This window comes from Rhinolophus sinicus, chromosome 16, assembly GCF_057876585.1.
Source record: "Rhinolophus sinicus isolate RSI-liver-muscle chromosome 16, RSI-T2T, whole genome shotgun sequence".
In the NCBI taxonomy this organism is placed as follows: domain Eukaryota; kingdom Metazoa; phylum Chordata; class Mammalia; order Chiroptera; family Rhinolophidae; genus Rhinolophus; species Rhinolophus sinicus.
In genome coordinates this window covers 18,961,656-18,973,431 of record NC_142516.1, presented here as the reverse complement: position 1 = coordinate 18,973,431, position 11,776 = coordinate 18,961,656, and the positions used below count along the sequence as shown (strand labels likewise).

General features: G+C 41.3%; 1 protein-coding gene across 1 annotated transcript; it reads right to left on the bottom strand.

Moving 5' to 3' along the window:
* Window positions 1-2,716: 2,716 nt before the first annotated feature.
* On the bottom strand, window positions 2,717-6,813 carry LOC148754970 (allergen Fel d 4-like). The gene is made up of 7 exons (XM_088793198.1): window positions 6,662-6,813; window positions 6,165-6,301; window positions 5,409-5,482; window positions 4,589-4,699; window positions 4,127-4,228; window positions 3,904-3,948; window positions 2,717-2,953 (listed from the first exon to the last, which is right to left on the bottom strand). Exons 1-6 carry the CDS (start codon window positions 6,755-6,757, stop codon window positions 3,917-3,919), a joined length of 552 nt encoding a protein of 183 aa, XP_088649324.1. The 5' UTR covers window positions 6,758-6,813; the 3' UTR covers window positions 2,717-2,953; window positions 3,904-3,916.
* Between the last annotated feature and the right edge of the window lie 4,963 nt (window positions 6,814-11,776).

The window sequence follows — 11,776 nt, the reverse complement described above, 5'->3', positions numbered from 1 at the left end:
CACTAAGTTTGTGGAGATTGTTTCAGTATAAATAGGAAACTAATACAGGAACCATATGTCCTGTACAACTTGATGCCATGAATAGAGTTTCCTCACTGTATTTCTGATGCACAGGCAGATTTTCCTTATATATATTGTTAACTCTTGAAAGGAAGTGTGGCGTACGTGGTCTGCTGAGTATCCTCAATCACACTTTCCTGCATTTGGAGTATTATTCTGTGGTAACTCTTTGCAACAGAGTTGTTTTCCTACCTTTAACCAACTCAATTTGTTTTTAGACCCTAAGAATTTATGCTTGGATAGTGAGGTGATTGTATGATGATGAGGAACTAATAAAAAAGCAACTTAGGTTTTAAGTATCATGGTGGAAAATCCCCAATGGGACTTGGCTGTGAGTGGGTCACTCCAGTCCCCAAGCAAAGTGGACCAACAAGGAGTACATACCATCCGTTGATGGCTCATTCCACCATAACTTTCATTTGATCCCTGATTTAATGAGACAGACCCCAAAATTGGAACTCAGTGTTTTCATTCTTTGTATCTTTTAATGAAATGATAACTGACCCAGGTTGAAATCACCAAGATGGTAAAATGAGAGGTGCTAGCCCTCATGTTCCCCCAGAAATGCCTATTTTAACAAACATGATAGATGAGAATATCTTTATGAGAGTCTGCAAGTACAACTGAGGGGTTCCAGCACCAAGATAGAGGAAAATAATCCAAGACATTGGTGCACTGAAGAAGGTAGAACAAGTTCACTTTACCTGTGTCACCTCTCCCCCAGGGTGGCACAGCATTGCCATCTCTGGGGGCTTGGAGAGAGCAGAATCTCATGCCTCACCTCAACATGCTAACTCAGAGCCTACACTTTAACAAAATCCCCAGGGGTTGTATGCATGTTATAAGAAGAACGGCATTGTCAAATTATAGAAACCATAGGTAATATTTTTCATTGTTCTGTGTATTTATAATTTATATAAATGGTGTCATATGCCACATTTCAGGAAACAATTATTTATTTTCATTTAACAATTGACTTTGGAGAACTAACCATGTTAATGGAGATCTAGAAAGTTCCCTTTTAACTTCTTGAAGAAAATTCATATTTATGTTGCTCATAATGAAATCTGTTATCAAATCAATGTGTTAGTGACATTGATTTAGTGCAATCAAATTCAAACGGAGATGGGTAGAGAGTCGTAATGCCCTCCACTTTTAAAAAGTGCACCCATTTATTTCCTGGGAGAACCATGGCAACTGCGGATGTTCTTCCCAAAGAAAAGTAATTTCTGTTTAACATTTAGTTAAAGACTAGATGTAACATTTAAATGACTAAATGTTACATCTGAACTAAAACTAAATGTTTAAAGTTCAGATGTGTCAATGCCAATGAGAAAACTAATAGCAAATTAGTTGAGGCACGATGCTTTTACATTAACAGGGCAGATGTCAGAATATGAAGGGTCATTCACCCAACCTGGAATGAGATTCATATTCTTAATATCTTCAGGAAAACTAGCAGCATACATTCTTATCCTTTGATCTTTATAAGACACACTTTGCTCCACATTTGAGGCCATTTAACAGACCTAGATCTTGATTAACAAGAGCAATGTCTGGCTTTAACATGATTTTCAGTAGCCAAGGCAAGTTAAAAGAATATGGGATATAGTGGAGATTTACCAGGTAAGTCAAGGGAGAGAACCTAACATACGTGGCCAATTTACTGGAGAAGGGCCAGTGTTGGGCAAAAAGGATTCACCTGTCTTACCCTGGAAAGCTGGTAAGTATCATTACATGCTGGGAAAACGCTTGGTCAAATTCCTGCTTCCTGAACCTTACAAAAGAGACCATGTGCTGACACAGACTATAGAGCTAGGAGAATAAAAAGAAAACACTCAGGATATTAGAATATTGCTATTGTGTCCTTGACATCGTTGTAGCTCTCAGCAAAACTTGCAAGATGGAAGGACACAGGCTAGAGTCAGCCAGGCAAGTGTTGTATTTTCTCTTGTCAGGTCACTAAGAAATAGGCAAATCAAAGGACAAGCAGCCTCACAGGGACAGAGAATTACTACAGTGGAGGAGAATCCTGAACCTCAAGGATGTTTCTGAGAAGCTAGAGGATTATGAGTACTGTCATGTGGGGCGGCCTGCGGGGTCTCTGCTCCCGTTCCCCACATAAGAATGCAGGATGTGGCTAGGCCAAAATAGAACACCCACGCAGCCATAGATAGGGGAGTCATACCACTACAGTCTCACTGGAGGCTGGATTCACACGACGTGTGACCTGCTGTCCACTTTTCTCTGCCAACCAACCTCATTTGCTAGCTGCAATCCGTCTCTCTGCAATCCGCAATCCACACTCCGCCACTTGCTAGCTCAGCGACCATCTTCTTGCTAGCACCCATTTTCTGCTAGCATAGCCACAGCAGTTATATTAGTGGCCAATGGCTCACTGGTTACTGCTGACGGCCAAGTAGCCACAGCTGATGACCATACAATCACAGTTGATGGCCATTTACTACCTGAGCCAACACCTTTCCATGTGAGGCCGAGAGCCTGGAAACTGCACTCCTAGATCTGTCCCCACAGGTACAAATCCAAGAAAGCCCCTCAGTCACATGGTGTTGACACTACCTCTCACATATACAAGGGAAACACACATGACTGCAAGGATAATCATTTATTGACCAAGTAGAGAAAGTTCTTGTCTTATTCAGGGCAGAGTTCTCCTGGGTATGGCACAGAGAATCGCAAATTGGGAGGAAACCCTTGATTCTTGGTGAGTTGATGAGTCTCCTAGTCAATTAGGGAAGATCCTGAAGATGCAGAGATAATGCTTTCATGTGAGACAGTGATGGCCATCAGGTCACAGAACTTGTCACAAGATGACATGGGGACCATGGAAGGGAAGATCCTGGCGCCCAGGTGAGGAACCATTCACTTAGCACTAAAGAAACAGGTGAGAAAGAGAACACAGAAACTCATAAGCACTTCCTGGATTGAATTGAAGACAAAGAATTTCTATTTGGAGAAAAATGATGAAGTATTAGTCATCAACCTGCGTTCTAAACTATGTTACTTGCCAGAATAGAGGGAAGAAATGCATTCAGTCAATGACTTCTTTTTTTCAGTTTGGCTGATCTCATCTTAACTTTCCCTCAACAGAGTCTATGGAAAACAGAGGAATCAATGAAGGATCCTAGGCTGCTTTCTGCCATCCTCAGCGTGGGAAGTTCTGAAGAATTTGTGATACATTGAGGAAGAATGGCAAACGCCATAGCTGCCTTTTATTAACTATTTATGTTATGCAGCCATAGTTGCTACAACCTTCCCGTACATCAGCTGAATGAATCCCCACAATACATCTTAGGTAGGAAACAATGGGGAAACTCAGAGGCCATTTTCCAGGTTGAGAGACAACTGGAAGGTCAGACAGCTCTATTTGAAGATCAGAAGTTCAAGTTGTACAGAGATCAAAGCAAGACATTTTTACCAAAAATTGGAGGGTGAGATGGTCTCTGGACTTGGAAGACAGACCACAAACAGAAACGTATTTGAGATTCAGACTCACACACATTTACTCTTTTCCTGTTTCAAAATTTAAGTCTTAATGATTTGTAGCGCATTAACAATTACTGAGTTCTTTTCACCAGCATTATATCCACACAGTAACTCTGTAAGGCAGACATCATTGTTTTACTTTAAATATTTATGTCATGTGCTCTAAAGCTCACGGAAGAGTGAGTCCTGAACCCAGGATGCACAACTCCAAATTTCAAGCTCTCCCCACAAGACTCCCTACTAAACTGTTTTTATGTTTATCTCTGCACGTAAACTCCTAATGCTCTTGGAAGGCAGTAATCCCTGGGCCACCCCATTTTATCAAATATTACCTACCTGGAGGACTGGGCTAGTTGTTCCCTCGGGCCTGGAGACAGCGATCTGCAGAGGCAAAGCAGAGCACATTCATCACCTACCCCAGGTGATTTCCCAGACAGAAACCAAATGATTTTGTAGCTTAGGACAAAGGGGATTGATAGGAGGTGTTATGTTCTATTGGGTTTCTTGCTTCAGTAACGTGAGAATTTAGGAAGAAAAGAGCAAAGAGAGCTACACTTACCAACTTTGGTCAGATCAAGAATGTTTTCCTTAGGAATTCCATATTGTTGGCAAATTTCTTCAAACCTTGTTTTTATTTTTTGACTCAAATCTGGTTCATGGCCTGTGGGAAGACTGACAGTGACTGTTGTGTCTCGTGTATTGGTCATTGAGGGTCATGGCTGTGGGGTGGGTCTCCAGATGGACGGGAAAAAGGGTGGCGCTATTTGGTGCTTAGGCAGAAGACTTGGGGATGGGATGTAACCTGTCTTGAATTTCACATCTTTAGGATAGCCTTCTGGCATGATGAGTGATTTCATCATCATCCCACCACCAAGTCTGAGGGACTACCCAAGGTGACCATCTCTCTTGAGAGGAAGAAAGACACCCCAGGATAAGAATGGGAAGATCACTTTGTTTGCAGGTTTCCTTCCTTCCCCTGCCTCCCAATCCCAAGATGAGTGTTAGCATAAAAATACTTTACCAAACAACTCCATCAGTTGAGTTCTTTTCTCATTTTTGAAATTCACGGTGTGACAAATAACATATTCACCATAAACAGCTTCAATTATGTGAAATCTATTATATCCATCATCTGTGGAGGAAACAGAACAAAGCACAGATTTCTTTAGCCCATGGAAAGCAAGCAAAACCTATTACCTATTCTCTCCCACAGAACAAATTCAAGTGCATATCCTAGAAGATTTAAGGAGTGATATCTAAGGCCTTCCATTTGCATCTCCTTGGGCTTCGTGTGGTGACTTCTAAGGGTAGAATTGACTCCTGGTTGACTTCTACCACAAGTAATTGACCACTAGTGATAAAAAAAAACTTCAGCCGCAGCAGCCACTTACCCTCTATCATTCCCCCTGACACTCACCTACCTCTTTCGGCCATCTTTGCCAACTATGTGTCTCTGTCTTGTCTTTAATCGCCTCTAGCATTTTATACCCAGCACTATATCCAAGCAGTGGTATGGCATGGCTACCCGACACCATCACAAAATGGGCAGAAAATGAGCAGCTATTCTGAAAATTTACACTTTTTCTTTTTTTCCTAATTTCCATTGTTGCAGGAGGTACGTGTGACCAAATTGCCATCTTTATCTGATAATATTATGTTCCAGGCATTGGCTTTTACACACAATCTTCTCCCAAATTTGGGATATTGGCTATTAGATGCCCAATTATATTAACTAAAGAGGCACTGATCAGGAATGGATCAAGATTCTGCAGACACTGGAGTTTAGCAAATTCCTTGCAGTCAGAAGTAGAATTTAGAGAGACTTTTTTTTGTATACTTACAGATGGCACTGTGTACACCATCCTGTTCTGTGGCTTCTCCAACAATAGAGAATTCAGTACATTGTCCATTTTCCCTGTAAAAGAAAATGAGCTGTTGCCTAAGATATATTGATGGGCCTGGCTCCCTCACTCTACCTGTCACTTGAGTGTCTGATTCCACTTAAGTATTGAACATTTTTGGTACAAATTTGAAAGAGCTCTCACTTACGTTATTGTACTTTGATACTTCAAGAATGATCAACTACTCTTTCCTCTACCACTACTTCCCACTATCACTATTACTGCAGCTACGTGTCTGTATAATTAGCTGAGTGCTCCCATGTGCCAGCCTCTCAGATGAGTGCTTTACAGACAGACATTACTTCACTCGTTCCTCACAAAAAACTGAGAAAGCATTACTGTCACCCGCTTTTACCCAAGGGATAATTGGGGTGGAAAGAGATCAATTTTCTAGGTCACAACTATTAAGAGATAGACTTGAGAAATAGACAGGCTGGTGATTCCCAATCCTATGCTCCTAACCTACGTTATGTTGCCAGACAAATAATGATTGATAAGTCTCTCCACCTCACCTCTACTACTCCCGTGGAAATTTATTCCTGTCACCAATTATTATCTATAAATCTTGAAAAGCCTGAGCTTCATCAAGTTGGATCAATGCTAGATGAGTGACTCTGTTTTTGGATACAGGTCCATACACACACACACACACACACACACACACACACACACACACGTGCACGTGCACCAACCTACTTTTTGTGATATTTAAGTAACACAGAAGAGCTATCCAAGGGTTGGATATGTTTCAAAAAAATCCTCAAGCCCCCATTTTCTTCGATCCTTTCCATCTCATCCGAGGCCAAGGAGACGGTATACCAATCCCCTGAAATCTGCAAAGAAATCAGTAAAACGATTGAGTTGGGAAAGAATAGGGGACACCACATGGACCCTTGTCTTCCTTGAACTTGGCCTGCTGGCCAGGACTCATAATGATGATGTTAAGACGGAATTAGAACTTGGGTCAACTGACACCATATATAAGGTTTTTTCCACTGTCCCTCCAGTGAGAAGGTAGGTTCCCAAGTGTTGTCATCTTTTCACATTGTACAATTGCTCTTAGTCCAAGGTAACAAACTACCTCCTTAGTCTAGTATTTCAAAAAACGCCTGCCCTCCAGTAGGGCCACCTTGTTTCACAATCCTCCAAACCACCCCTGAAAGTGTCACGTCACGGTGCTCCACCAACTCTACCTTTGAAAGATCGAAGTTGCTTGTCACAACCTCATGGTGTCCTTCCACATGTGCCCAGACTAGAGTCAGCCCCAGACACAGTGACAGCAGCTTCATCTTGGCAGGTGACAGTAATGACTTGGCTACAGTCCCTTTGAGTGAGTCTTTCCCTGTAGGTGGCTCCACTGCTCAGCTCCTCTGCCTTTATACTCATTCTGAGTCCAGTTATTTGTCCATGGGGTGCCAGCTTTCCTCCTCCCACTCCGTGAAATGTCCTGTCATTCACTGGTGTGAGGCCACGATTGTTCCTGACTTTTATACTTGTCAATCCCATCTCTTTTAGATCTACTTATGACCTTACTTTCTCAAAACACATACTCAAGAAAATACTAGATGTCATAAAGGGCTGCTTTTTTGGAACCCTATTTAACTGTGGCTCTGGCTTGGATTTAGAAAGACAATTTTGTGTGGCGAGAATAGAGTAGAACTAAAAAGTGGAATGTGTCAGGCACCTGTGTTCCAACATTCATGTGAGGTATGGAATTGCATGAGTTACCCCATTATAACTATCCCCAGAAACAAAAAAACTGTCTCCACCAAATATGACAGTACATATCACAAAGCATTCAAATAGAGTTGAATAACATTGGGTGGAATAGAATAACATCTTCCAAGTTTGTTGTCTGGTGTGTAGTGTTGAGCACATTTAATTTCCTTTCCCTGAATTCCACCACTAAAGCCTTTCTTTTTCCCACAACGAAGAAGTGTATACCTATCACTCTGTATACCTCGCTGTATACCATAGACAAATAAGAGACTTGGGGAAGTAGAAGATGTCTTCCCTTATTTCAAGCAACTTTCAATGAAGGTGGAGAAATGCTTCATATCTCAATAAAAGCTCGATTCTCCAAGCATGTGAAGTAAGCCAACTAAGTGGGACAAAGTCCACACCACTGTGCGTCAGAATTGGGGTGATGCTAAGGAATTGGCATCACATAGAAAGTGCTTAAGAACATAGGAGTCATGCAGACCTGGGCCTCATTCCTATCCCTGCCACTTTGAAGCCATTTGGACAAATTTAACCTCTTGGAGCCTTAGTGTCCTCTTACTGGGGATAATTGTACCTGCCGATAGATGCTGTAGGGATTCAGTGGGACGATATACATAGACCCTCAGACTACTGTCAGCACATGTTGGGCTGATGTGGTTAGAGAAGTTTTCCTGGTATAGGTGGGACTAGGGGGAGGCCATGATCATTAGGGGAGGAATGGAGACATGGAGAGCCTTTTGGAAGAGGATGCCTAGTGAGAGGAATGTTGTGGTCAGGCCCCTGTGACCCCAGCTGGGACTTGTTCAAAGCTGTGGCTCATTTTAGCCTTAAACTAAGTCCCCTATCACACCCACAAAACAGAAAGACACCAGTGTCCTGGGTGGAGCTGGGCACAAGCCAGTGAACTCAGGAACCGCGGCATCTATCTGTGGGCTGCTTTAGAGTCATCCCAGCCCCTTGGGGGATCATTCCTAGTTCTTGCTCAACCCATATCCAGTCACTGGTCTTTTGAGGTCTATATAACTTTAGGCTTCGTGGGCTGGCTGCAGGTTAGGTTGTGCTGCCGGAGCGATAAATGTGCTGAGTTTGACACATCGGGGCAAAGGCTATGTACTATATTCTCTCTAGTTGATTGTCTCCAAGAATCAATGGCAGCCTATGAGCAACCAGGTTTGCGAAATGATCCCATTCTTCTTGGGCTGTATGCTGAGGAGAGAGTAAGCTACCGTTGTTCACACATCTCTATTGAATCCCAGCACAACTCCTAACTCTGTACTCATATCAGAGGGTCATATGGGAACTTTCTGCTTTTGGCCACTCCCACTGTGTGTCCCAATAGAAAACCAGAAATGAAGGTATATGATACAAAATGTTTTCCAGTCTTTTATTAATAGTTTTTAATACACAAATCTTCACGGAATATTGTTATCTCTTAACATAAGTTTTTTGGCAGGTGTGTTGGCAAGACTTATGTTTACATTAAAAAATGTGATGCAGCATTTTTAATAATCTGAGTGGACAGCTTGAGTCACATTCCAAATACAGTTGGTAGAAACCTTCAGAATCATCAACGAAAGCCACATGCATCTCTGATGTTCTAAGAAAAGCATCAGACTTATCGAACACAAATTAACCGGTTTGTTTTTGGTGATGAAGAAGCAATGTTGGAAGCTTTTAATGCCCAAACTATACAGTTTACTCTTTCCATCTAGGCACCTAATTTGTTTTATTAGATTTTAGGAAACTGTTGAGAAATTTTGGGGTTTGTGTAACCCATTATGATTTTTGTACGAAACTTTGCAAGTGTTGGTGAGGACATGGAGAAACTGGAATTCTCATACCGCTGTAGAAAAATAGTAAACTGTTCTAGAAAACTTTGTCATCTTCTTAAAAAAATTTAAAAAATACCTAGTATGTGACTCCACCATTACACTGCTAGGTACAACCCAAGAGAAATGTAAGCATAGCGCCATCCAAAGACTAGTACATGAATGTTCATAGAAACTTTCTTTGTAATAGCCAAGAACTAGTACCAATCAAAATGTCCATCAATGACCGGGGTAAATAATTGGTGGTATATCCATATTTAAGCAATCCCCATCAAAATCCCAATGGCATTTTTTAAAGAAGTAGAACAAAAAATCATCAGATTTGTTTGGAATCACAAAAGACCCCGAATAGTCAAAGCAATCTTAAGAAAAAAGAACAATACTGGAGATATCACACTCCCTGACTTTAGCTTGTACTACAGCATGGTATTGACAGAAAAACAGACCATAGAACAATGGAATAGAATTGAGAACCCAGAAATAAAACCACATAAATATGGACAGATAATTTTTGACAAAGAAGCAAAAAACATACAATGGAGAAAAGACAGCCTCTTCAATAAATGGTGCTGGGAGATAGCCACATGCAAAAGAATGAAACTGGACTGCTATCTGTCACCATGACCAAAATTAATTCAAAATGGATCAAAGACTTAAGCATAAGACCTGACACAATAAACTGCATAGAAGAAAACATAGGTACTAAACCTATGGACCTTTGGTTCAAAGAGCATTTTATGAATTTGGCTCCAAAGCCAAGGGAAGTAAAAGCTAAAATAAATGAATGGGACTATATGAAACTTAAAAGCTTCTGTACAGCCAAAGAAACCATCACAAAATAAAGAGGCAACCAACTGAATGGGAGAAGATTTTTGCAAACATTGCCTCCGATAAGGGGCTGATATCCAAAGTATACAAGCAACTCATGCAACTCAACAACAAAAAAACAAACAAACCAATTGAAAAATGAGCAGACGACCTGAAGAGACGTTTCTCCAAAGAGCACATACAAATGGCAAATAGACATATGAAAAAATGCTCAACATCACTAATCATCAAAGAAATGCAAATAAAAACCACAATGAGATATCACCTCACCCCAGTTAGAATGGCTACTATCAACAAGACAAATAGTAACAAGTGTTGGAGAGGCTGTGGAGAAAAAGGAACCCTCATACACCGTTGGTGGGAATGCAGACTGGTGCAGCCGCTATGGAAGGCAGTGTGGAGGTTCCTCAAAAAATTACGAATAGAATTGCCATATGACCCAGCAATCCCTCTCCTGGGAATCCGCCCAAATAATCTGAAAACATTTATCCATAAAGACACATGTGCTCCAGTGTTCATTGCAGCTTTATTTACGGTGGCCAGGACATGGAAATAACCAAAATGTCCTTCAATAGATGAATGCATAAAGAAGTTGTGGTATATATACACAATGGAATCCTATTCGGCGGTAAGAAAAGGTGAAATAGGACCATTTGTGACAACATGGATGGATCTTGAGAGTATAATGCTAAGCGAAATAAGTCAGAAAGAAAAAGCAGAGAACCATGTGATTTCACTAATATATGATATATAAACCAAAAACAACAAAAGAACAAGACAAACAAATGAGAAACAAAAACTCATAGACACAGACAATAGTTTAGTGGTTACCACAGGGTAAGGGAGGTGGGGGGTGGGAGATGAGGGTAAGGGGGATCAAATATATGGTGATGGAAGAAGAACTGACTCTGGGTGGTGAACACACAATGGGATTTATAGATGATGTAATACAGAATTGTACACCTGAAATCTATGTAATTTTACTAACAATTGTCACTCCAATAAAGTTAAAAAATAAATACTAATTAGTGGTATATCCATATAACAGAACATGATTCAGCAATAAAAAGAACAGACTATTGACAAACACTACATGAATGAATCTCAAAATAATTATGCTAGTGAAAATAGCCAGAATAACAACATAAAAGCAGTACATACTGAGGTCTGCATGTACATAAATTTCCAGAAAATGCAAAGTCTAACACACTAAGTGGATCAGTGGCTGCCTGGGGCTTTGGGTGGCACTGTGGGGAGGAGGGATTACAAAGGCGCAGAGCAAGCTATTGAAGGTGATGGGTAAACAGTATCCTGACTGTGGTGCAGGTTTCATGGGTATCATCTTGTAAAGACTTATCCAATTTTATGCTTTAAATATGTGCAGTTGACTGTCAATTGTACCTCAGTAAAGATATTATTAATGGCAAATGACTTTCCTGTTAGCATTTTTCTAATAGAACCTCTGATTTTCATGAACACGATTTTTCCTTTCCTATTAAGGGAGGAAATGCTTACATTTGGAAGACAGAACTAATGACTTCTCTGCCCTTCACTGCCTCTCAGGCCCCAGAGGGGAGGGGGGATGAGACCCTGGGCTATTATGGGGGGAACTGCATCCTTGGTTTCTAAAAGCACTGGAGTCGGCTCGGTGTAAGAGAAAACTCCAGCTCCACTCACTTCCAGCCAGATGCTGCTTCCTCACGAGACTAGGTTCTGAGGTCCTGATTCAGGACATACATAGATGGGCCCTGAGCTCTGATGAGCAAACATTCCTCGTTCCCAAACACAGTTGGAGGATGGTGTTGCCTCTAACAAATCACCCACCGCCTGCAGGTTCTGCCAGCACAGTTTCCCTGCAGCCCCTAATTCTGAGCTCTGAAACTCCAGCGGGTGACCGCAGATCAAAGATCTAAGGCCCAGGTCCTAAAA

What these genes read in the sequence shown, in the direction of transcription:
- LOC148754970 (XM_088793198.1), bottom strand. Translation starts at nt 6,757, where the DNA reads ATGAAGCTGCTGTCACTGTGTCTGGGGCTGACTCTAGTCTGGGCACAT. An exon ending in TCAACTGATGGAGTTGTTTG is followed by an intron (nt 4,229 to 4,588) that starts GTAAAGTATTTT and finishes GTCTTCCCACAG; the next exon opens with GCCATGAACCAGATTTGAGT. An exon ending in TCTTGATCTGACCAAAGTTG is followed by an intron (nt 3,949 to 4,126) that starts GTAAGTGTAGCT and finishes TTGCCTCTGCAG; the next exon opens with ATCGCTGTCTCCAGGCCCGA.